The sequence below is a fragment of the Eurypyga helias genome, unplaced genomic scaffold (assembly GCF_000690775.1).
Source record: "Eurypyga helias isolate BGI_N326 unplaced genomic scaffold, ASM69077v1 scaffold1946, whole genome shotgun sequence".
In the NCBI taxonomy this organism is placed as follows: Eukaryota; Metazoa; Chordata; class Aves; order Eurypygiformes; family Eurypygidae; genus Eurypyga; species Eurypyga helias.
Window position 1 is genome coordinate 1 of NW_010254425.1, and position 26,105 is coordinate 26,105.

General features: G+C 44.2%; 1 protein-coding gene across 2 annotated transcripts; it reads left to right on the top strand.

The window, feature by feature from the left end:
* The first annotated feature begins 4,091 nt into the window (after positions 1-4,091).
* On the top strand, positions 4,092-25,220 carry HNRNPM (heterogeneous nuclear ribonucleoprotein M). Of its 2 annotated transcripts, XM_010152956.1 has the most exons (15): positions 4,092-4,256; positions 10,901-10,953; positions 11,802-11,809; positions 11,893-11,986; positions 14,387-14,584; positions 14,971-15,124; positions 16,155-16,204; positions 16,477-16,537; positions 18,532-18,633; positions 19,226-19,270; positions 19,661-19,735; positions 20,194-20,292; positions 22,794-23,575; positions 23,875-23,926; positions 24,786-25,220. In XM_010152956.1, the coding sequence occupies exons 2-15, from the start codon at positions 10,930-10,932 to the stop codon at positions 24,947-24,949; spliced, it is 1,908 nt and encodes a 635-aa protein (XP_010151258.1). In that variant the 5' UTR covers positions 4,092-4,256; positions 10,901-10,929; the 3' UTR covers positions 24,950-25,220. The 2 variants fall into 2 exon arrangements, with proteins under 2 accessions (XP_010151258.1, XP_010151259.1); XM_010152957.1 differs by lacking the exon at positions 18,532-18,633.
* Positions 25,221-26,105: the final 885 nt, after the last annotated feature.

The window sequence follows — 26,105 nt, forward strand, 5'->3', positions numbered from 1 at the left end:
CGCTCTGGGAGGGCGCGTGCGGGGCTCCCGCCGCCTGAGGCCGGAACGCGGGAAGAAGCGCTCCCTCCCCCTGGTGCTGTGTGTCCTGCGAAGGCCCCGGTGTACGGCGACCGGGAAGATCCTGCCGATCTCTGCCTATCCCGCTTAGGGAATGTTTCTGCTGGGCGTTAGTGAGCAACTTAAAGCTTTCCTGTGCCAGCGGCGTGGGTTTTGGTATTCTAAGGTAATTATTTTTTGTCCTAACAATGACCACTTGTAAGCTAAGCTGAGAGCAATCATCTCTCGTACTGCTGCAACAGTCGGAGCAAAGTCTGCTCTGTTTCCTACCCGATGATTTGGGTGTGGAGTGGGTTAGGAACATGAGAAACAAAATCCTCGAGAGCAAGAGCTTGAAGGTGACGCCAGGCACGAAGTGAGGGTTGTGTGTCTGATGTCGGTGGAATGTTAAAGGGCTTTAAAAACAATCTGCAGGGGTTACATTGCTTATAACCCCCACATTTCCAGGCTTGGCAGAAAAAGCTTGAAGAACTGCGTGTCGCTTCCTTATGTTAATGCTAACCTCGTTTTGGAAAATTTCATCGTTAGCAAAGCTTTTTTAATACCAGATCTGTGGAATAAAGAATGCATTTTCTTAAGTTAATTTTTGGCCCCGAGCCTTAAATGATAAGAATCAGCATTTTGAACCTGATGTTCTGCGAGTGATGTTTGGGCTTGAGGTGAGAGCTGTCTGCCTGCTGTTCCTGAGGTGTGTTACATAGCTGTGTGTCTGTCGGGCTGCTTGTTGCTGCAGGCTGTTACACCCAGGCATGTTACGAATCTGCAGTCTGACCCCAGGCTGACAGATCTGAGGAACGGAGGCCGACTCGATGATCTGGAGGTAATTGGAGGTAATAGGGGTATGGTGAGGAGAATGCAGTGTGTCTCAATTTGAAAACACGCACCTCTGCAGCCTGGGCTTGTGGATTGTGTTTCACATGACCGGGAAGGTAGTCAACTCTGAGGGTCACTTTCTGGGGGAAAAAATGTCCCTACCTATTTTTTCCACCCCCCCCAACACAAGGTAGTTAAACTGCACTTACAGCAACTGAAAAAATCTTGCCATATGCAACTCTTTCTGTCTTCTTCCTGCCAGGCAGAGGCGGGGATGCCTGCTCAGCGCCCTCATGCCGGAGGGTGGTATCGGTGCTGCCATGGCATGTGACACAGTGACATGTAGTATGTTTGCCAGGCCTGGGGAAGGATCTTCCTATCGTCTTCTCTCCTCCTCGTGTAGGTAGTTGGTAGGTGGAGGATGTTCATGTCTGAGGAGCTGTTTTCACCTCAAAGCTCGCTCTTGGTGACTGGCAGAGCTTGCAGCTCTAGGTAATATGTAATCAGTAATTTGTCTTGTATGAGGAGACGATTTATTCCTGGAAGTACAAGTAAAGATGTCTGGTCTGTTCTGATTTTTTGTTTTTTTTCTGGCCCCATTATATTTGGTGTCTCTCCAGAGACCTTACCTTTTTATCTCGGTGCAGTTCTATCTGTAACATCAAGCTCGATGTGACAAAGTTAACATTTCTGCAGTGATAACGGTTTTTTTTGCTGGCCCCGTTATATTTGGTGTCTCTCCAGAGATACCTTACCTTTTTATCTTGGTGCAGTTCTATCTGTAACATCAAGCTCGATGTGACAAAGTTAACGTTTCTGCAGTGATAACGTGGATGTGTTTTCAGTGTCCTCGGCGGGGGGCAAGGGGGATCTGCCTACCTGGGTTTCTGATACACTTACCGGGTCTAGGTGACACATTTAAGAAGTCTTGCAGAGGATGTGCGTTATAGCTTGTTTCTTTGGAGGAAATAAGGCCTTCCCTTTCAGTTCCTCCCCCTACGTGTATCACAGACAGGAGAATTTTTCTTTAGTCTTGATGGAGCATTTCAGTTCTGTAACCCAAAGGGGAAAAAAAGCGCAGAGTAGGTGAAATAGCTTCTGAAAGTAACTTACACATGTTATTTTCTGTAGATCTTGCACGAGCCTTGGTGGCAATGGTCGCAGTTACTCTGAGTAGTTCCTTACTGGGATGGGCAAAGCTGCTGTGGGAATTTTATCTCGCCTGCCCTTCCAACTTAAGGATACACAGAGGCAGGTGATTCGGAGGTGATGCGGGGCCTATTCCTTCCTGCTGTCCAGAACTCCCTTAAAAGAAGCCCTAACCACTCAGTTTTTTTATACTTGGCAACCACGTCTTTTAAGTGTCCTATGTGGACCCGTGCCTGCCTTTTCTTGCCCTTTTGGTGTGTGAAACCCATGGAGGCGGTGTCTGAAATCCTGCAAGAGAGAAAAAACTTTGCAGCTGAAGTGATTTCCTTGACATTTCTTTTGACCTGGCTGGATTTTGTTATGCTGAGTACGATAGGGAGTGTGTTTTGGGCTAATACTTGTCTTTAATGGCAAGTGCTGTGGCTTGTCTCATTCTTCTTTACAGGTGTGTTTTTAAGCTGATTTGAAAGCCTTAAATGCAAGATTGCAAAAAATGCCTGCATCATACATCATGCCACATTACTTCGAAGCATGTTAAACAGTAGGGGAGTGTAAATAGTTCCAGTTTGGTGAATAACCATAAAAAATGGGGTGTAGCTTTTAACGCAAGCACTAAATTGTGTGTTACATCTTCAGTCAAGCAGAAGTTAAGGACAGAAGGATTGTCCTATTTTAAATCTATTCTTGGGGTTTTAATTACTTCATTACTTAAGGAGCTTTAAAAGAGTTCTGTGAGGGAAAGTCTAAAAATTTAATTTTTTCTTGAAATAAATATTGTACAAAACTTGAAGAACACACTTTATAGACCTATTTTCCAGCATATTACTTCCATGCAGAACCTGTGTCTTTTTTGACATGAAGCAATACACTATGGTCATACTTAGAGCCAGATTCTGGTTGCGGTATGGCTGTATGCGTAAAGTGCAATATTTTTGTGTGTTTGCCTGTAATATGTTCTTGTGGCTGAAAAACTGTAGGCTGCTGTGTAATAAAAATGAGGAACTCAGCTGGAATATAAAAAGTTGTTGCAGACATCTGCATACTTCGTCCCTCCCCCAGGCTGTTTTATGTGTTCAGTGGGTGAAATGGCTCTAAAGGAACGGACACTGTTGATGCAGATGTGTGTTCACCTCAGAGCAGGAATTTCTGACGTGGCTTGGGCTTTGCAGGGCAAAAGCTTGGTGTAGGCACGGATAAGTGTTAGCATCTTTACCAGCTTTCTGAGTAATTCCTCATTAATTCTTTATAAAGATGTTTTTCTGCATCTTCTCAACCAGGATAAAGTGACCAAGAGGATTAATTGGATTAGTTAAGGAAATCGTGTCAGGCTGAGGTATTTCATTCTCCTGTGGCTTTTTTAAAATATTGTTAGTTAGTGGTATCTGTCTCCTGGTAAGATCTGATGGTCATCAGGGTTGATGGAGGAGGTCTTAATTTCTAATTTTTGACCTGTAAAGCTGATCTTCTGAAATAGTGAAAAGAACTATTCAGTACATTTGTTGGAATGCACAGAGTCTTGGAATTTGTGTCGTCCAAAAACTATATTAATTGGAGGAGAGGAAAAAGTGTTACCTTGGTCATTGACCTGAGTGTTTAGTTAGATACAGGATTATTCTGTTAAAATCTTCTAGTGTAAAACTGCAGATATGGTGGGTCGATGTATTATTGACTTAAAGGTGTTCGCTTAGCGTAGTGTGCTAAGGAGAAAATAAACAGGGTGGATGTTTGGTCTGGAGCAGCATGAGAAGCCAGAGTGAGGCTTGGTCGACTTTCAAGAGATTCAGCTTATGAAATCAAAAACTTCGGTTAAGTTGGATAAATGTGGGAGAAAATAGCGTGTCTTCATATTATCAGTTGTCTGCTGTTAGGAAATCTGTTACAATACACATGTAGCACTGGTACTGTTGGTTAAACTTTTGGTTGGAAGGAGTACGGTATTGCAAATAATGGGTGAAACTTTGCAAGTTTTGATGTAAAGAGTATAATGAGTTATGTTCCAGGAGGTGGTATGACATGGATCAAATGCCAGAGTAGTTAATGTGTGTGATTGTCTCTCTTTGCTTGCAGTGAAAGTGAACGACCAAGCCAAAATGAAAAAAGAAAAGAGAAAAGTGTCAAAAGAGGAGGAAATCGCTTTGAGCCATATGCTAATCCTGCTAAAAGATACCGAGCTTTTATTACAAATATTCCATTTGATGTGAAGTGGCAGTCTCTGAAAGACCTGGTCAAAGAGAAAGGTAATGTACAACTCAGGTGGCCAAGTGATGTCTGTCATCTTACTTGTGGCTGACTTTGTAAACTTAAGAGCTGCAGTTCTGGGTGAACTTAGTGACAGGAGTTTTGTAAAAGGACTTCTTGAAGCCTTTTTGGGTGTTACACAACAGCTGCTTCCTGGCAGCCTTCCAGCTGGCGAGTTCCGTTACAGGCACGTTGGCACAGCGCTAATAGCGAGCGCTTCATCGGAGATTTTGAAGAGTAGGTTTCTTGGAGGGGGGGAAATAAGGCTTCTATCAGATTTTAGCCTTGACATGAACTAAACTTTCTGAAGCATTTTAATATCTTCTGGGTAATAAAGGTAGTTATTTACTGCTGATCTGGTGTGCGTATATATAGCTGTGTCCCCAGACTTCGTAGCGATTTGTGCTTAGATAGCTTTATCTGCCCTGCTGCCATTTGGTAGCAATAAAATGTATTTAAGGGTGACCTGCAAAAAAAGAAAAAACAGGTTTGTGCTTTAGCATGTGCTGCAACATGGTTAGTGCTTTGGAAATCATGTTCATGGTGTTTCTGCTTTCCCTGCTTCTACTTAACTGTCCCACGTGAATGGGAGCTGCCTTAGTTTGTTGACCTTAGTACCTTCATCTCTTGAAGAAGGTGAAGTCGAGCTAGTCAGCTCAGTTGGTGGTGACGCTCAGGTGTGAAAAGTCTAAATGGAGTGTTATTTCTTTAAGCTGATGCCCGGCTTACTAGTTTTCAAGTCACCTTGGAAATGCAGCGGAGTGGCAAGAAAATACTTGGCTTCTCCGTCCTTAAAATGTCTCAAAAGGAGTAACTAATCCAACCATTCCTCTTGTGGGTCACTTCTAAAATACATAGCATCAGTTATAAATGTCTCACAAAGTAGCGATCAGTGTTCGCTTGTGTTTGACGTAGGCAAGGAACGATAGTTAATGTGTTCGCAAGGCGTGGCCTGGTGAATGGGAAACCAAATTTCCAACGGTTTTAAAACACTTGTCTTCGGAGGCAAAATGGGACTGAGTCTGCGTAACGAACTTCAGGACTATAAGCCCTGGGAAACTTCCATAATTAGAGGCTGTGAAACGTTGATGCTTGAGATTCAGCAACGGTTTTCTGTAACGTGAAGCATTCCAGTCTTAAAGGCTGCTTTAACAGGCCCTGATTATGAACGGCCCCTTGCCTTAAACGATAGCCGAGGTGCCTTGGCTGCGCAAGATACGCTGGTCCACAGGAGTATGTGTAGATGTCTAATGTTAAGTGCTATGTTGAATTCCGTTCCAAGTGTCTTGTGGTTTCTCTCCAGTTCACGTGGATGGAAAAGTCCGGTGTGAGATTGTTTCCTGCCTTGCTGTTCAGCTACTCATTCCAGCAGATACTCCTAGGGGAACATTGAAACCTCTTCGTTCTGTCTGCAGGGCTTGTTACGCTAACCATTGAGAAGCATTGTTCTTGGTTTTTGGGACTGCTTGTTAAAACAGCAGTCTAGACTTGCTGCGTAGTTGTGATTCATTCGAATTAGTCGCTGACTCCTACCAAATTGGTGCTCTTGTGCTGTGCTTGAACCTGGGCTCAATTGGTACTTCTCGATACAAGGCATAGTAGTTCCAAGAACCAGGAATGCGACCGTGGAAAAACCGAAATGTTAGAACTCTTGGTTTGTAAGTGTAAGAATTACAGGCCAAATGTTCCCGGAGGTTTTGGGAGCACGTGAAACAGATCTGTACGCACAGGGTAAACATAGGCGTTCCATATGCCTGCTCCATCGCTTGGCAGTCGTGGAGACGTAAGCTGTTAGCAGCAATGGCATAGCAGGTTGCTGAACGTAGGAGGAGTTCACCTCCGTCGGCTGGTTTGCGTCAGTAAGTATGGTTTAGGAGTCCTGAGCTCTGAGGTCTGCTCATATTTCTGCAACCTGGTTTTTTCAGATGCGTACATCGGAAGTCTTCTAAAGGTGACCTCTCAAGAGTAATGCCTTGGTTCAGTCATTTCAGTGTATTTGTTGGTGAAACTCAATTACAGGTATGCAGTATGACAGTTGTTAACGAAATTAAAAAATGTTCTTGTTTGACACTCCCTTGTATTGGCTGACAAACACTAAACTGACGTAATCAGCATCGCTAACTGGCAATTGGTGAAGGGCTTCAGGAGAAGAATGAGGCAGCAGTTCTTCAGCATGTAAGCGGAGTCTAAACATAAACTTGATTGAATGCTGACCAGCCGTCTTAATCTCTCCCCCAGCAAATGTCTCTGTCTTAAGGAGGGAAAAGGCAGTGCTTCCTGGCAGCTGGCACAAGTGAGGTGATACCGTATGATAAAAAAGAAGTTGTATTTGAGATATTTACTGATTCCTTTAGGAAATACAGCATTTTATATTTTAAACCTTTTTCCTGATGAGAGTAGCGAGCTGGTGTACAATCCAAGGAGGCAGATGAGCTGTAAGATGAGGCAGTGATTATGATTTGCTCTGTTCCAGAGCTGGGAGCAGATGCAGTCAAGGCCATGCTCGTGTCACATTCCAAGATCCCAGGACACCCCATGTGTACTGGCATGGTTGTACCCACCGTTACCTAAGGCAGAGCTGTCGTATGGAGCAGGCGTGCGTCCCTCTCCATATCAAAACCTGGATGTTTGAAGAGCTGGGAGGAAAAGGAATAACAAAGCTTAAACTTCCTGTGAAGAAGAGCAGCTGCTAAACTTCACGTGCTGCCTTCTTTCTTGTTCCATATCCAGAAATTTTTGGAACCTGTGTGGCTTCCTGAAGGAGTAATTTAAGCCCTCTTGCTCTCGAACCCAGATGGTAGTTCAGTATTTTTTGTTACCTGGTACTATCAGTTTAAACTCCAGTACCTGAAGACAGCTGTTAGTGGAGGGTCCCCTGGGTTTCCGTGCCCAAGATTCTGTCACAGTGTGCCAGCAGACAGGGATGAATAAGCAATGTGGAAGTGCTGTTCCACATCTGACTTCTTCCCCCTTGCTTTCAGTACATGCTCTGATGTACTTAACCACCTTTTCATGGAGGCACTGTCCTTCGTCAGTCGATATGTGCTTTGGCACTTCATCTTTCCTGCCCAGGCTGTTAGAGCCGAGATTACCCATGTGTTTTTTCTGGGTTCTCATGCAGAACCGAGGTTCCCCTTCCCCTGCTCTAAAAGAGCTTGCCAGCTCTTCCCTCTCTCTGCTGGGGAAGAATGTTTTTCTCCCCTTCTAAACGAAAGCTTTGTACATGTATATAAAGTGTGTTTCTTTTCCCTTCCAGCCCAAGGCCACCCCCCTGTATCATTTTAGAGGTTGGCTGTCACAGGCTTTAAACACTAAATGAAGGAGGAGCTGTGACCAGTTCTGAATTGGCTCATGGTGAACGTGTAAGGCTTTTGATGGCAGGGTCCTCTTGAATCAGTTACATTGCTTGTAGTTCTTTACTTCAGAAGGTGCTGGGACATCCATGTAGGTTTGGTAATGTCTTGAGAGTCTTCCTTCTCTAGTTACTATTTATTTCTGACCCTGTAGGCCAAAGAAAATGCCATGAAATAAAGCATTTACCCCCTTTTCAGCTTCTGCGCTTCTCCTCTTACTGGGACTTGTCTCTCTGCACCTTTCACGCCTTTCAGAGCTTTGTGGTTTGTCGCTGGCTCTTAAAATCATATTGCCCAAGTTTAGAGTCTTCAAAGTTGACACCTATGCCTGGGCTTGTTACCCTAGTTACTTCCCAGGTATGTCTTCAGGGCGAGGTGCATCCACCTGAGCCATGCCTCAAATCACCACGTGGACATACTGGTCTGAGCTTCCTGAACAGTCGTCGGAGAGCGTCCGGATGCTGACAACCAACCTGGCTTGAAGGGCTTAATTTGCTGTGCAGATACACTGCTTTGGAAAGTGGATGTAAAGTTTGAGGGGGAAAACCTCAATGCCTATAATAAGTAACACTGGAGTTTCCTTTGGCTTGTATTTCTAGTTATCGCAATATTCTGCTTCAATCTCTTGTTTTAGGAAACATCGAGTTTCTGAACATTCTCAAGCATGAGGTTTAAAACATAAATAAATCCATCTGCTCTGAGTTAAGTCTTAAAAATACACAACAGGGAACATGTTCCCTAATTATACTTGCATTGACTTAAAACTAGTATTTTCTAGTTTTAGAAACTAGAAAATAGTTAAATAGTTAAAAATGTGAATTTCATCTCCCTTTGGACGCTGGTCTGGTAATAAACTTGAGTAACAGTCTTGTGCTCCAACAAAATTTCATCACTTGTGAGAATATAGGGTATGTTTCCTGAAAAAAAACCAACAAAAAAAGCTAACTGTTCTGTAGCAGAAGGAAAACCTGCTGGGATCCCTGTGCATTTCTTTGCCCTCTGATGCAGGTTTGGTACATGGGGATCTGCTGGGGGCACTTTTCCACGGCTTAATTGCCTGTGCACTGTAGGCCACCCTTCTCAGCTGTTGCCGCTGTGTCCCCGGTGCCTGACGTTCTGGCATACTGTGGCTTGGGATGCAGGAAAAAGCCAAATAAGACGTGAGCCAGCAGAGGTTCTTACAAAGTTGCCTTGGCCAGCCTCAGACAATAGTCTTCTGGAAGAACTGTCACGTTGAATCGTTTTACATGTTTTTCAGGTGGGGGGAAAAAAAAAAAGGCATTTCTATTGTGGTGGTTCTGGACTTGGTGTCTTGAGTATTGAGCTGTTCTGCTATTTGTGTCGTTCCCCTCCCTGCTGCGTGTTTGTTTTTTTTTTTTTTTAATTTGGCTCTTCAGGAAGTTCAGATGTCCTTTGAAGGAAAACACCTACCTCAGATGTATACTGAGGTTTTAATCTAGGTGTCTGTGAGGCTTGAATGTGAAGCACTGAGCAAAATGGGCACATACGAGATTTTTCCAGTAGACAAACAATCGCTGCTGTGATAGACTCCTGGAAATCTTGTGGTACAAAGGTCAGAGATTTGTTAAAAGAGTAAATGTTAAATCATATTTAATACGTTCAAGCTTGGCAAACTTCTTTGGAAGTGTGTGTGTGGCTCTGAAGTAAGAATTGTCGCTGAACTCGATCCGTGGTTGGGAGAGGAGAGCCCTCAATCCAGGGGCTCAGTAGTGTTATTGGGACTTCTGGCCTCTGTGAAATGGAGCGGTTTGGTATTGTAGGAATAATCTGGGGATTTGTTGCATAAATTGTCGAATCACCTTTTCATTCTTGATCAAAGTTTGGTTGGACTCTGGCTGCTGCTGTTGAGATGGATGGCTTCAGAACGTCTTGGTAATGCTCGATATTTGGCACGGCCCCCAGCTACCACCAAGGACTAGTCCGGGAGGGCTGTTTACAGTGCAGGCCTTCTCGCCACACAGACTGTGGAAACAACTCCATGGATACTCCATGGTCTTGTACTGCTCAGATTCTAGAGTGGAATTTGATTTAAGCTTTATTTCAAGAAGCATTGTGAAGCTATGGAGAGTCTCGTACACTGATCTGCCCCGTCCCTTTCGAAGGGATGTGCTTGTTAGCCTCTGTCTCAAACGCTGTCCTCAGACATGAGTGGATCAGAGGTGGTTTATTCTGTCTAGCTGGAATGCTGATACTGCTAAATTATTTTTTAAAAGAGGAGATTAAAAAAACGAAGTGATTTCATTAAGCATTCCTTTTCTTCCATCTTTGAGAGAGACCTGTAAGATGTTTGTTCTGCATAACGATACGAGGTGTCCTATCAGTGGCTGATCCTGCGGGAGGTCAGGCTGAACACCTCTGTCCCTGGCCGAGAGACTCTGGAACGTGAGGCTCCGGTTCCTTGCTCAGTATGCCATCCGTATTCAGTCTGGGTCGTGGTTTCCCCCCAAGACTGCTTTCCACCTTCTAGATGATGCAACTGGGAGTCACCCTGTCTTAAACTTGGAAACTAGGAATTCTGAAACCAGAAAGAAAAAGTTTAAAAAAAAAAAAAGTTTTCTTCAATAATTCTTCTGTATGCCAGTCACTTCAAAGGCAGCAGCCGTTTCGGTAGTTGTGTTCTGGAGGCACACGATATGGTTATGTGGCCGTAAAAAGGCAATCCTAATCTCGTGAGGAAAGGTGCAGATGTCGTTTTCTAGTGTGTTTTGCCTATTGCTGTAGACGGTTTTGTCTTGAGCGCAAGTATGGCAGACTTAAATGCCACCTGTTGAAGCTAAAAATTACTTTATTGCGGCTTAACAAAAGGCTAAACTGCTGAAATAAATAGTAGGCAGTCAGCGATCTCTTGTTTCAGTCTGACTCCCTTTTGGGAAGTTTGTCTTGAAATCCAGAGAAAAGCAAATAACTGCTCAAGTTCTGGACTGTGGAGACAAGGTTGTACTATGAAGAGCAAAGGAAACTTGTTCTTGCAGCCTTTCCTATGGATTTGGATTGCCTCAAGTAATGAGTGGGTACTAAAGATCAAGGAAACTGATACTGCGGAAATAGCTGGCTTTTGAAGCGGAGGAAAATCAAGAACATGTTTAACTGCTTTAAGACCGTACTGCATACCTGTAATTGTCCAGTTTTGTGGTCTAGAGAACATGGAGTGTTTCTGGGCTTTCTTATAAGGCAGAGGCTCCATACACGGTTGTTGATTGTTCTAAATTCCCATTGTTTTCTTGGCTTTTCTCCCTTGGTATATGTGTCGTCTGGAATCTGATTTGTAGTTGGTGAGGTAACATACGTGGAGCTCTTAATGGACGCTGAAGGAAAGTCAAGGGTAAGTGTTTGAGAGATTTCTTCTGTGGATTTTCTACATGACAAATGTAACTGTATGGTGGCGTGGAAGGAAGCGAAGTCAGGAAGGTAGAGAGTGTGTATGCTTAGTGGCTATAACACAGGATTGCTTAAGCTTCTTTGGGCTGGGGAGGAGGTGGGACTGGGGCCTTGTACACAGCGGTAGGGTGGTCTTCCACTGCGTTCAGTTGGCGTTGGCTGTTTGAATGATCCACGGACCCTAGCAGTATGTACAGTGGTACGGAATAGTAAAGCAAGACTTGTGTTTTGGAAAACGTCACTGTAGTGGTTTGCTGAATTTGTAAGGCCAGTGCGCAGAAGCAGGTTCTGTAAACTACACTTCCTGTGCCAGTAAACTCAATTCCTATATGTAAATGTCTATTGCCTTCATAGGTACTTAAGTCCTTTAGTCCAGCGACAGTATCTTACAAGGAAAATACTAGCAGGAGCACACTTTACTGAAGGAAATGGATTTAGGGTGAGAGAATATGGCAAGGGTTTCGCTGTACGAAAGAGGAGAGCAGGTCACGCGAGGCGTGTGGTATTTTTCTCGGAGAATCGGGACTTAGTTGTGTTTGTTACAACTTCAGAAACTACAGTTTAATCCTGTTAACGCATAAGAGATTATATCTTATGGCATTCGAGTATTGAAGGCTTTATTGGGTAAGATTGTTTATTTTCGCTTTAGGGCTAACTAATGTGCCTTGACATCTTTTTTTTAAAAAAAAAAAAAGAATAGAGTGGTTTTGTGATTCCTGTTTTTACTTACTTTATTTCTTCTTTCTTCCCTTCTCTCCTCCCCGTTACTCGCCTGTGGGATCATCTCGTCAGGGATGCGCGTAAGTTCACTTATGATTTTATCGCAAGAAATAAGGAAACTTTAAAAATAAGCAATGTTCTTAGATGTCTTGTATCCCCACAGTGTTGTTGAATTCAAGATGGAAGAAAGCATGAAAAAGGCTGCAGAGGTTTTGAACAAGCATAGTCTTGGTGGAAGACCATTGAAAGTGAAAGAAGTAAGACGTGCATCTGTTCTTTCAGTATGTTGAATTTGAAGGTGAAGGGGTAGTTCTTAGTCAAGATTTATGGCTAACTCGTTTATAGATACAAATAATTGACAAAAGGCAGGACTTGTCAAATAGGGTTAAAAAAAGAAAGGACGGTCAACCTTTCCTTACCGTCAGCGGTGCTGCTGAACTTGAGTTTGAACGTGGTGTCGCGCCTGAACTGCGTTTAAAGGACAGATACTGCTGGTGGCAGCGTGGAACTCGACAAGGCAAGAGTTTGGCTTTAACCGCAGGTGTACTTTCTTGTTCAGTGATTTGAAGAAGAAACCTGCATAATTACTGTTTGTTTGTGACTGCCTTCCCTTTTAGTTCTGTATCGTAATGAATGTGTTCTGCATACAGTTCCTCAGAGGAAGCTGATCTCTTCAAAGACTCATTTCCATTTTAATGGCTGTGCTGTTGTCAACCAGTGTGACATGCTCAACTGTGCCATGAGTTAATTCTTAACCACTGAGAAGATCCAAGTTGTGTTCCAGCAGTCTGGTACCTGTAGCTGCATTGGAGGTTCACTTAAACAGACAAAAAGAGACTTACTTCAGTGTTAGCCGTGCCTCTTGGCCTTAGAGTATGCGAGCTGTCATCTTGGCTAAGTGGGCGTCGGGTTGTTGTGCCCTCCCCACTTAATGGTGAGGAGTGAAGGATGTCTGCGTGAGTGTAAGGTAGAGAATGTGTGCAGAAGGTCTGCCCGTAGCAACCTCCCTCTTGCTGTAGTCTGAGGAGCACATGGGGAGAAGGATGGGGACAGCAAGTGACAGCACTTCTCACATCTGGCAGAATTTGAGAGTGGTGAATTCTCGGGGCAGCAGCCTGCTTCTGGGGGCCAGGCATCTTCTGACACTGTAGATCTCTTGCTACCCCTTAGAGGAAGGAAGAGGTGAAATGGAAGGTTAAACCCCATAGTTGCACCTGGAGGTTGTCAGGCACTGACTTCTCTAAGACGACCTTGGAAAAGATGAGTGGGCCACGTCTAGGTCAGTTTTCCTGTGTGTGACGTACCGTCAGCACTGGAGGTCAGGTTGCCATTTGCTGTCAGTCCTTGAGGAGAGTTGGCTGTAACTTGCCCAACTCCTCATGAAACTGTCATACTTGAATATTTCTGTGTATGAAATTATACTTGAAATCCACGAAGAAGCATTTTACCAGCATTAGGGACTTCCAAGTGCCCCGGTCTGACTGTGGAACAAATCGAGCTGTTGTGATGACCATTAGCATCAGTTTTGCCAGCTGTGGGGCACACACCTCTCCTTGTTGGCTGTCTCACTGCTGAGGAGCATGAAGGCCTGTGACATAATAAAAACTTACGGCGGAACAGATAAAGCTCTTTGCCTGATTGGAAGAGTTTATATGACAGCCACTCTTGGCTTTCAATTGGAGCTAATCTATTTCAAACAATACCTTCTTTTAACAGTGAAATAGGAAATTTAAACTTAAAAGTGACTTGTATTCACTTTAATGTGCTCTCCACCTCAGACTACTATGATTTTCTGTAGCTGAAGTAACAGTGAAAGCTGTCCTTTCTCCTGTTTTCAAAACATGCTGTTGTTTAGTCTTAAAATTCAGATCAAGATTCAAATTAACTCTGTTAGCTTTTATTTTTAAAGCTTCTGTATTTCTGACTAATTCATTCTATTTGACATTTTACTTTCTTCGGCAGTGCTGGTGCATTTTGCTCACTGAATACAGTGTGACGTTACCAACCTAAGTTCACCTTGTATTGTGAAGGTGCTTACGTTCACTTTTAGTATAAAGTGAAGTGACAAGAATTAGTCTTATTTCCTTCCTTGAATTCTTCATCCAATACTTCATGTTCTCTAGCATGTCCTAAAATTGTGAGATTATGTAGTAATAGGGGGATACATTAAAAGGTGTGTTTTGGGTTAGAAAGTCAGTGTGTGGGGGGAAAAAGGCATTGCCCAAGCCAATTTTGAAATTTTACGTGCTGTGTCTTGTCTTGTAAAGAAGCCCAAGTGCACGGTAAATGAATTGTTCCATTATTTTGGAGACACCAGGAGTTAGTTGGCATTTGTCTTCCAAACCTCTCCAATGTCATTTTGGCTTTATCAGTCTTTGGAACAGATGTAACTGTGAGGTTTATTGTTGAATATTGTTTTATTGTAAGTGATAAATGCTTCCAGAATCAGGGGAAAGGCATGATTAGGAACAATTGGAAGGGTGCTGGCATATTGGTTAAAAGAAAATGAGTGGTTGGCAATGATACGTGAAGGAGTTTGATATCTGTAGGGAGCAGATACCCTGTGTAAAGGAGTCCCCCTTTGTAGTCATGCCACTGAATCCCTGTGCATTTAGGGAAGTACAGAGGGAACAGAGTTGCTGTTTGTGTTTTTGCAGGATCCTGATGGTGAGCATGCCCGGAGAGCGATGCAGAAGGTGATGGCAGCAGCTGGTGGCATGGGTATTGGTCCAGGCCCGGGTGGCCCCGGCATGATCAATATCCCGCCTAGTATCCTCAACAATCCCAACATCCCCAATGAGATCATTCACGCCTTGCAGGCAGGGAGACTTGGAAGCACTGTCTTTGTTGCAAATGTAAGTGCTGCGTGATCCGTGAAGAGAGTGTCTGGGTCTTCACTGAGTTAAATCTAACGCGTTAGAAGAAAAACTTGGGCTTTCAGCTCTGTTCCAGTAAAACTGAGCAGCAGCTTGCTCTGTGGCTAGTCTTGTTGAATCTCTGGGCTAGTGAGGTTGCAAATTAAGATGTATTCCATATGTTACGGCATCTGTTAATTTGTAGTTTTGAACAAAGCCAAGAACGTTGCGTTAAGCTCCACAACAGTCTTCATGCTGTTTACGTTTTATCCCGTCTCTGTGGAGACTGTTTGAGATCGCTGGTCGCGGGGAGGGAAATGTAAGAACACTAAAGCTGTCTTCCGGTGGAAATCTTTCTCATGCTTCCAATATCGCTTGTCTTCCAGCTGGATTACAAGGTTGGCTGGAAGAAACTGAAAGAAGTATTCAGCATGGCTGGTGTTGTGGTTCGGGCAGACATACTAGAAGATAAAGATGGCAAAAGTCGTGGGATTGGCACTGTCACTTTTGAGCAAGCTATAGAGGCGGTTCAGGCTATATGTATCCTTGAAGAGAAATGATGGTAAATAGGGAGATAACGTGGTAAACCAGGCAGGGTGAGAGTACAGATTGTATTACAAGTAAGGATATTGCCGTGGCACAGAAGGTCAAGTCATTGCAGTGGATGGAAAACATGAGGAAAAGTGAAAAAGAGAAAAAAGTCCATTGTGAAAGAATTGTTGCTGTTCACTCAGAATCGCTGACAAAGTGGGTTCTCTTTCCCATGTAGATGTGTATTTCTAGCCTAAGTAATAAATGGCTGTCTCTAGGTTGTAGCTAGTATTAAAATGCAATTTCTGAGGAAAGGCATCTTAAATTCCTGTGATGGAGGTAAAGGAGGAAAACAACACATCGTGCGTCTTGTCATGTACGATGGCTTGACGTGGGGTGTTCCTTACGCTGCGCAAGCTTGGTTTGCTGCACGGCAATCTACAAAACTCCACCCACCCACCCAACAATAAAATAGACATGTTACGGTGTGCGTGATGTCCCAGCTTGTGACTGTGGTGTGGAAAGGAGGAAAATACGTCCTTCCTTCCCCTCCCAAAGGCTCTCTTTCTGTTTGCATGCTAATTCCTTTCTGCATGTGCACCTAACCAGCTAAACCGAGTGGGAGGAAGACATACAATTGTCATGTGATTCACTAGCGTGGCTTACTCAGAGTTGTTGGCTATTTGTTGATTTGGAGATGTTGAAAACAGTGGTTTCCCGTTTTAAATGGCAGAAGTTACTGATGAAACATTTAAACACCGAGGCTGGTTTGGAGTCATGTTTTGAGTGATCTCTTAATGAACTTAAGATTAACCAGAAGAGTGTTTTTAACTCCTGTTTTAATTTTGAAAAGCCTTTCTTTGAACATTCAATTCTTTGGATTTTAAAAGCTTTTTAGTGTTGAAGAGTAGCTTAAGAACCAGCCTGGGGAGGTGTGGCTTTCTGACTGGCTTTTTGTACTCCGCACCAGATAGCGCTTAAAGCTTTAGGAATTTGGGTGGTTCTGGTGCTTGAACAATGATCCTTAATGAAACAACAGCGATGTTTAACGGGCAGCTGCTGTTTGACAGGCCGATGCACGTGAAAATGGTAAGTACATTCAGATTTTTACAGCTTTTTGAACTGGTAATTGTGCTCCTGATTTTGGATGATGTGTGGTTTTGAGGGTGGGGGAAATGTCTCTTACCTATTCCTAGTGATGTCAACTCATGCCATTGGGGAAAGCTAATTCTGATTATCTTACTAAGAGGTAATTATTAAGGCGGTGAAGATTGCTTTAGCTTAAAGGTGCTGTGTTTTAATTAAAAAGACAAGAAATAATTTATTTTCTTGCAAACGTTAATGTACTGAATTGTGTTTAGGACGAGCGAGCCTTTCCCAAAGGAGACTTCTTTCCTCCAGAGCGACCCCAACAACTTCCTCGTAAGTCTCTCCTTCGTGGCTGCATGTGTTACGTTTCTTATTTTGTTGTTCAGCAACTGGGGCCCACTTCCCGCCCCAATAAGGCCCATGTTCACATTTTGGAAAGCTGGGATGGAAGAGGTCCAAATAATATCAAAGAGGGAAATAGTAAATAAGAGCTGCTCAGTCTCATCTCTCTTTTTGGATACTTTCTTCAGCTCATAGCTTGAAGCTTGTCTTAAAACAGTATCCCGTTCACCTTCTCAAGGCTTCCACATCCCAATTGCAGTTCAAGGACCCTGATGCCTTGTAAAGCTGCTGTTAATAGTGGGATTTAATGGAAATGTAATTAATCCATCAGCAAGGAAAAGTGTGCCTCCTTTTATGTAATGGTATTCTGGGTATCTAATGCTTTTCCTTCAATTGAAAGGGCTGAATTGAGGACCTGAGAAAGTCTTCCAGGTCTTCAGGATCCTAAAGGGGATCTTACAAATTGATATAAGTACCTGAAGGGATGGTATGAAGAAGAGGGATTCAGGCTCTTGTCAGTGGTTCCCAGTGAAAGATAAGAGGCCTAAGTGTCCTGAAACACAGGAGACTCCATCTGAATATAAAGAAGCGTTACTGGGAGGGTGACTGAGAACTGAGGTTGCCCAGAGTGGAGTCTCCATCATCGGAGATACACAAAAGCTGTGTGGACACGGTCCTGGGTGACCAGCTCCAGGTGACCCTGCTTGAGCCCGTGGGGTGGGAGCAGGTGACCTCCAGGGGTGCCTTCCAACCTCAACCATCCTGTGATAAGATACTGAAAGTACTGAACAAGAAGAGTCCTGGTTGGAAGGGAAGAGCTAGAGGTGGGAGGACACAGGCTTAACTTGCTTAAATACAGCAAAAAAGGCCAAGTGGGGCTGTTAACCTAGTTCTGTTCATTCAGCCGGTTGCTGTTTTCTTAGGCATGGGAACCAAGCCTGTTGTGTGCTGCTAACTTGCACGGTTTTAGTTGTCAATCAATCCGTCCCTTAATTAGTTGAGTTTTCTGTGTATCTGTCAAGGCCTTATGCAGCAGCAGTATCACTCCTGGGTTTTATTGCTGCCTCGACTTTCTGGAATGGCATACCTCTCAAGAGAAAGTCATTGGGTTCCAGTTTAATTACCTGTGTATAAAAATCAATAAATACTGATGGGAAGCCTGTTTCTTGGACTTTATTGGGGCGGGGAAGGGGTATCTTACGTTGTTTTAAAACAAGATTCAACACTTGTGTTTTTTATGCTGAGCTGTACGCGAGGAAGTTCTCTTCTCATAGGCAAAGAATGCCATTAAGCTGTTGTTTGGTGCAAGTGCAAGCAGAGAACTCTCTCTTCCTGGTTAACTATGAGGAAAATAAAGGCTTTTTCTTCTCTGTTTGGATGGGGGAATCCTTATTTCATTTGGGTACAGGAAAATTCAAAATTATGCCTGAGAATATCTTGTTTGCTCAGAGAAGAGGCTGGCTGTGTGCTCTGAATTCTATAGGTGGCTATCATAACACTAGGTTGAACTTTGTGGTTAAATTCTTGCCTGCAAGGGAAGAACCTTGGCAAAGGTGGAAACAAGCCATTTGTCAATTGAGGGTAATATTGTGCAAAGGTTAGAGATCTTCATACTAAATTGCCCACTCTATTCTCCTTAGATTGAGCAGTTGCACAAAATAAGCAGTGTTCTAGCCAGTTATTTTTCAGGAGTCAGCTTAAAACCAACCAACCAAGTTTTCTCACTAGTAAGATGGAAAACGGACTATGCAAAAAAAAAAACCAACCCAAAACCCAACAAAAAACAAACTTGAGATAGTTTTTAGTATATTTCAAGACACATCTACTCTGGATTTACTAAACATTTGGATGCTTTAAGTACACGCCCCAAAGTGGGAACACAGCAAGCTTTTTGGAGAATGGAAGTCAATTACTTAAGAATAAAACTTGCTGTTTTGTCAAACTATGGAAAGAAGGCTTTTTTGATATCTGAATATTTTCTTCAGATGGTCTTGGTGGTATTGGCATGGGATTAGGACCTGGAGGTCAACCTATTGATGCAAATCATATAAACAAAGGCATGGGAATGGGCAACATGGGACCTGGAGGTAAGAAGATTACTCCTATGCTTTTGTTTCATGAGAGCTTTAAGCCGTGTAGAAGGTAGATAGCTTTGTTTTGCCTACACAACAAGTTGAAGTGTGTTAGGAGTGTTAAAGCCAAATGAGTTTTTGTTGAGCTGAATAACGAGCTTGATAATAGAAACTTGAATTTAACCAACTGCTCCATTTTTTTTTTTTTCCCCCCCACTGTGGTCAAGACACAGCTCTCATTTTCTGACTCTTGAGCATGAGCAGCAGACACTGCAAATATACATCAAACTTTTAAAACCATATGTCACTTTTAACACTTATTAGTGGGCTTGCAAATCTTTGTTTAGGAAATGTTTAAATAGCACAAGTTTGAAAGAGCCACCTAAAAAGTAGCACACATTCAGCTTTCAATTTATAAACGCTTATGGGTTTTTCCCCTTTGCTGCTTTATTTGGTGAGAAGGAACGTTGCGATCGGAGTTATCACATGTAAGCTCTTCAGTCCAAACGCTGGACGTGTCGTACGGTCTCTCTTTCTACAGCCACTCCAACGGCTGAACTCTTGTAGAATTACGTCTGCTATATAAAGCTTTCTCTTTTATTTTGAGGAATGGGAATGGAAGGCATGGGCTTTGGAATGAATAAAATGGGAGGTAAGCTGTGTTTTTTGACATGTATATAGCTTGGGCTTTCTAAAAGTTACGTAAACTTAGCTTTATATGTCTAGCAGGCTTTTGTGTTGTTTGACATCGTCGCCAGTTTAGTAACTTGTTCCTTTCGAGTACTAATAAAACTGCTGTAGGTGGATGGGGAAGGGTTAACACCTCAGTTTAAACGTGCCTTGTCATGTGACTTGTTAAAACTGCCCTTGGTTGAGGAGATACGGGGTGAACAAATTCTGACCAGGCTCTGTGTTGTGACTCCGATGCAGAGCTCTCCTGGTGCCCGTGGAGACGTTCTGTGAACGCAGCTGGTGTGGGTGAAGTGCAGCGTTAAGTTGAAACACAGCGCTAAAGAATCTCTGAAAAAATGTTTTCTTTTAGGAATGGAAGGCCCTTTCGGCGGCATGGAAAACATTGGTCGCTTCCCAGCTGGAATGAACATGGGCAGGATGAGCGGTAGGCATTGGTTTTTTTGTATATCCAACTGCTGGCTTGTGTTCTCCGACAGTGTAACATGGGAGAGGCTCTCTAGACTGGCCACTTTCCTCTTCCCACCTTTCAGTGGGCAAACCTTACGGCTGACATGGTGCCCGCAAGTCACTCACGGCCTCTGAGCCGCAGAAAACAAGGGATTCGAGGTTGTCTTGAAGGCCCAGTTTAGAATGAGAAAAACTGTCTGTATACACCAGAAAGATTTCTCCAAAGTGGCTGCTTCAGAGCGTGTGTCCACATTGAGACAGGTCCTGCTTTTTGTTGTGGTTTTTTTTTGTCTCGAAGACATGACAGGATAATCAAGGGAACATCATAAACAAACATACCATGCTGTTAATCTTCAGAAATTACGCTTGTATTTAAATGCTCTCTCGGGAGTCATTTGGGCACCCCGAAGAACATACCAAACTTAATCTTTTCAGAGATGGATCGTGCCATGGGTGGAGGATTTGAAAGAGAGTTTGGAAGAAATGAAATGGGAATGTCTCGTGGTTTTGGAGAGACCTTGGAGAGAGGAATAGGTAAGTACGCTAACCTAAGCACTTCTACCACCTGCTTTTCATACCTGAATTGCACACAAAAATAGTGTCTTTTGTTATATCAGACTATATTTTATATTTGCTGTAACAGTTTGGTTTTGATCAAACTCCTAAGGGTGAAGGCAGCTGGACGCACTAGAAGTGATCTGTAGGGCTGTGTCATGGAATCTTGGATGCCACAGGAAACCTTCCAACAGTCTTAAATCACTGCCTTGTGTCATGAACCTCTGTGCTAAACTCCCACATATGAATGATCCATGGCCTAATCCTGTCACTGAAACATAGTCTGTGGCCTAGACAGTAGAGGGGAAAAATAAGGGAAGACCTGAATGTCCTTCCCTTCCACCCAAGCATTTTGGGGATCTGGTATAGACTGACACGTCAGATGATGGATGAGCATGCCTTAAAGTGCAACTCGTGCAGCACTGCAATTCGTGTTCTTGTTGGTCTTCCCTTGTGAACCCCATTGGGAAAAGGAGGACTGTGGATGTACCAAATAACTTGGTGTAAAATACTGCGTGAACTGAGCAAGGCAAGTGCAGTGCTGTTCTGTCTGTACCTGCTTTGAGGTGGTGTAAGGTATTACCCTGCTTTGGGGAAAGGTTCAAAAATTGCACGTTTTTAGCGTCTCCTGTGAGCCTCTGGTCTGTGTGTGTACAGCTTGATTCCAGCTCTGGTGTTGCTGTGCACTGGTAATTTGGTACACCTTAAATTCATTTTTAAAGAAGGCGAAATGCAGTGCAGTTTTGCTGCTGCTACTCAGGTGGCTCTTTATAAAATTCGATCTCATGTGCAAGGAAAAGTGACCTATTGTGTCATTTTAAAAATAAAGAAATCCTTACCTGGAAAGGTTGCAAAGCAAATGCAGCCTCCAAAAAATTAGGAGCATGTAAAGCAGCAGTTCACTGTGGTAACTCACGGCCTTTTTTATATATATATATATATAGCGCATAAATCAGTAAGAATAGCTTTGAGGAAGGTAATTTTTAAATAGATGAGCAATATTATGCATTAAAACACTTAAAAATACTGGAGGACTAGAAAAAAGTATTTTTAGACTGTCAGCTTCTCTGGCACTTGTCCAGTTATGAAATGCTGCTGGTAAGATACTAATTTTTTTCCAGTGAGGACAGTCCTGCTCCTTCCCGCTGCCTGTGTAAGGTTTAGCTTCCTAGCAAGTTGCCAGCGACCCTCCGGAATTACTGGGCTGTTTCAGTAGTGAAGTACTGAACACTGCTTTTGAAACAAAGCTGAACCCAAATACCTCACCGTAGGCAGGCCTCTCCTTCCTTCCCAATTGACAGGACTAATTTAATGTCTTTAATGGCCGAATCGCAACACTTGATAACCAGGAGTTGGCTGAAAAAAAGCCAGGTTTGTTGCACAAGTACAAATGTCACATAACCCAATTTAAGGTAGAGCTGAAGCAGGATGAGTGCTGGTCGTAAATGGTCGCCTCAGTCTTCTTGAGCACAGGCTCAACTTGGGGTTACATGTCTTGTTTCTCCATTAAGTATATGTAGACAATTGGAGCACCTGCTTTCTTCAAGGCTTTTTCCCCTCAAATAAGCATCAAACTCAAGATGATTTATTTTCTTGCAGCAGTAAACTTGATTTGGTGGATGGGGCGAGATCCTTCGTGCAACAGCAGCGTGGCCTAAACTATCGAGTTCCTTTTGCTGCAGGAACTCCATGGCTCTGTAGCAGAGTCAGGACAACTCAGTCAAGGCATTTTATATAGCAGAGATAAAAACCCTGTTCCTGGCACAGGAAGCCGTGTATTTCTTGCCACACTGAAAGGCCAAGTGTGCGTTGTGACTCTTACGTGGTCACTCTGCTGTAGTTCTTGTGTGGAATTTGCTTTCTTTTTCTTGGAGTGCTGGCAGTAAGAGAGCCCTTCGGTTTGGGCAGGCTTTCCTTGTGAAAGCTTCTCCCTGGCTGGGCTGAAGCAATCCGTGGTTGCATGGCAGGGGTGATGGGGTTTCATTCCTCTTCCAAGCAGTCTGTAGTTGAAGTGTCATTTCAGTTACTGAATTGCTGCTCTTGCAGTAACCCCCAGGGGTCCCACAGGACAGCTAGCAGCTAGGATTGTATTTAAAATACTACTGTGCCACCTGATCTTATCCTCGGTTTGTGCATGCCTTCGAGATACTCTCCTTTGGGTGTTTTTTGAAGGCTTTTGTTGCGCATTCGCAATTTGAGCTCCTTAGCGAGGGGATAAAGTTTTCTCCATCCCAGCTTTAGGATGTGGTCTGAGGCAACTGCTCCTCTGAATCCCATGCCGTAGTCATGGTCTGCGCCATCAACAGCAGTGCTCTTACCCTCTGAAATAAAACTTTGCTTTGCTGTGTGCTCTGCTGCTGCACAATCGGGGTGCAGGCACTTTTCCGACTGATGCTAAAGCATTTTGGTGGCGTAAGCCTGCGTTTAGGGTGTGTTTTTGTCCCTGTACCATTACTGATAATCTGTGTGTTGTGTTCCAGGTGGTGGAAATGCCAGCATTCCTGGGATTGAGAGGATGGCACCTGGCATTGATCGTATGGGCTCGGGAATAGAAAGAATACCTTCCGGGATGGGGCATGGGATGGAGAGAGTAGGGTCAGAAATAGACAGGATGGGTCTCGTTTTGGATCGCATGAGCTCCAACGTGGAGCGAATGGGTTCAGGAATTGACCGAATGGCCCCTCTGGGCATAGATCACATCGCTCCTAACATTGAGAGGATGGGCCCAGCTATTGAGAGGATGGGTTCTGGCATAGAAAGGATGGGCTCTGGAATAGGCTTCGGTATCGAGAGGATGGGGGCTGCCATTGACCGCGTTGGCACCACGATGGACAGGATGGGATCAGGCGTAGAACGTATGGGTTCCGGCATGGATAGAATGGGTATAGGCATGGAGCGTATGGTCCCTGCTGGAATGGGAACTGGAATGGGTCAGGTCATAGAGAGAATGCCAGCTGGTTTGGATCGCATAGGTGCCACTCCTATGGAAAGAATAGGAATAGAACGTATGGGTGCTGCCGGCATGGAGAGAATGGGCTTGGAGCGCATTGGAGCCACTAATATGGAACGAATGGGTCCTGCTATGGGACAGGGCATGGGAGCAGGCATAGATCGCATGGGACTTGCAATGGGAAGCAATTTTGAAAGACCAATGGACATGGAACGTGGAAACTTTGCAGGCAATTTTGCAGGCTCCCTTGGAGGAACTGGAGGACCTGCAGCTGGGGTGGCCAGAAAAGCCTGTCAGATATTTGTGAGAAATGTGAGTAGCCTTCTTCCTACCTCTCCTTCCTCCCGAAATGAGTGGGTACCGACATGTTGATCTCGTCTGTGCTTGGCTGACTTCAGTCCGAGTGTTTATACTGGATGCTGCCAGAGGCGGAGTTAGGTGGGCTTTTGAGTTGAAGCTGTTTCCTTAGCAGGAGAAGAGCGCTCAGCATCTGAAAGTGAAGGTGCTGGACAGTGGCTGTCCCAGGATGGGGGACATCTTTTGAAGAGTTGGCAGTTATTGCAGATCGTTCGGCAGGTCCTCAGTAATGCTCTGTTCTTCTCTTTTCACAGCTGCCTTTTGATTTTACATGGAAAATGCTGAAAGATAAATTTAATGAGTGTGGTAAGTTACTCTGTCACTGGTAATTAGTCTGAGAACTGAATATGAAGTCAACAGTAACTCCCGAGTCTGCCCCTGACACTAGTGTGTCAACTGAAATTTCACTCAGACTCATCCAAAACACTAGACCTTAACCCTGACAAGTGTAGTGAGGATGTTTACCCTCCCCGCTACAGCAGTGAGAGTTCTGCAGTGTTGAAAAACAAGTGCCTGGCCAGCTGATAACCCAGTTGACACCAGCGTTGTCTAAGTGTTCCCCTCTCCGTCTGGGGGGCTGGGTTTATTGTGTGGATAGCCTCTTCGTAGTTGCTGAAAGGCACAGGACTGGAGATGTGGGAGTCCGGAGGACTGCTGAAAAGCACCTGCACAGATTCTTTGTGTCTAAATGAATGTAGTTGTCTGGGGAAACTGCCCTTAACTAAGTAACTGGAAAAATTCTGAATTTGGCTGCTGACTGCGTCGTTCAGCGTCGGGGAGTTTTTCATGGCAGCTGTTGCTGAGCCCAGACCTTGCTCCCAGACATCTTGTGCAGTTTGTCCGATGGCAAAACCAAGGCCCAGCCTCATCGGTTGGGGTGCGAAGCGTGCGTTGATGAGGTGGCCGGGGCTCGCGAGCTTCTTGCTTTGCTCCGTTCATCTGCTTCTGGTAGGAGACGTGAGGGAGCTGGTTGGAGTTCATTCATCTCGTACACTGAGAACTCTTCTTTGAAGCAGTGACTTGGTAAAGTCGTCCTGCAGCTCTGAGTTCCGCAGTCGTGGTAGCTTCTAGAGGCGCGCCTTGGCGTAAGGTGGAGAAGCACGATTCGGTGGAGGGTTACGCGGTACCTGCTAGGTTAAACAAGAACCTTTCTTTTCTTTTGAAGGTCATGTGCTGTACGCTGATATCAAGATGGAGAATGGGAAGTCTAAAGGATGTGGTGTGGTTAGATTTGAGTCCCCAGAAGTAGCTGAGCGAGCCTGCCGTATGATGAATGGGATACAGCTCCGTGGGCGGGAGATTGATGTGCGAATTGATAGAAACGCTTAAGTAGTTGCCTTTTTAACACTGATACCAGATTTCTGAATTTGTATTTTTTCTTGTTAACCATTTTAATTTGACTCGTTGTAAAGGTGTTAAAAGAATTCAGTTGCTTTCTGGAGTAATTTTAATTACTTTTTTAACAAAATGGATTTCCATTTTACTGGTTTTTGCATTGAAACTGCAATGTGCACAATCTTTTTTTGTAGTTGTGGCATCTTGTTGACATTACAGATGTAAACAGTATGACTTTGATAATAAATGCAAGTTAAAGATTTCAGTCACAGCATCCGTTACTGCCAGCACATCCTCTGCTTGCAAAAGAATATCTGTAAACCCAGCTTGGTAAAGTAGAATTTGTATTCTCGCGGCAAGAAGGAGTGTTCCTCTTGGTGGTCGGCTTACGATGGTATGGAATCGGTCTTTAAAATGATGCAGTCGCGTTAGTGTTTGACGGCTTTCGGGGTGCGAGGGGACCGCCCTTCCCTATATCCAGGCCTAGTCAATGCCCACTCTTAGCTAAAAGGTTGGCTTAATTCTTCTCCCGTGGCAATGCTGCTTTTTTAAATGAATAAACAAATAAAATCATTTCTGCCTTCAGTCGTGTCAGTGCCATTCTCAAGGCCTGAACTGAAAATGGCTCTAAAAATCGTTAGAATGCTGCTGTGTAGGAACAAAATGTCACAACTTGGTCTCTTAACCCTTTTCCCTCCTCCCCCGAAGCTTGAAGACAGTGTGCTCTCAGGAACGCCTTCCGTGTGCTCCAGCTGCTGGAGTTGGCTCACCTTTGCCTTCTCAGTCACACAAACGTGGTGTAAGAGGCTCCTGCCCCTCCGCCCCTTTCCTGCCCCTGGATCACAAAGCCGTTCTGTGGGATGAGACTGCTGGTTTAAGCATGGCTGTAGTTCAGCGAGTTTTTATACAGTACGGTTGGTGACAAGTCTCCCGCCGGGAAGGCGGCCCGCAGCAGCCCCGCAGCGGGGACGCGGGGGAGCCGCAACTCGGCCTCGCTGGGGCCAGAGACCTCACTTGGTATTTTGTACTTTGGAGAGAAAAACCCAAACTATCGCATGTTGCTTGCCAATAAAAGCGTTAGTTTAAGACGGTTGTCGGCGTTTCCTTGCGGCGAGACGCGCCCCGGGCCTACCCTCCCGCGCCGGGCTCC

Coding starts and splice junctions, on each gene's coding strand:
- HNRNPM (XM_010152956.1), top strand. CDS start 10,930: ATGGACGCTGAAGGAAAGTCAAGG. Junction 11,987..14,386: donor GACCATTGAAAGTGAAAGAA/GTAAGACGTGCA, acceptor GTGTTTTTGCAG/GATCCTGATGGTGAGCATGC. Junction 16,205..16,476: donor GGCCGATGCACGTGAAAATG/GTAAGTACATTC, acceptor AATTGTGTTTAG/GACGAGCGAGCCTTTCCCAA.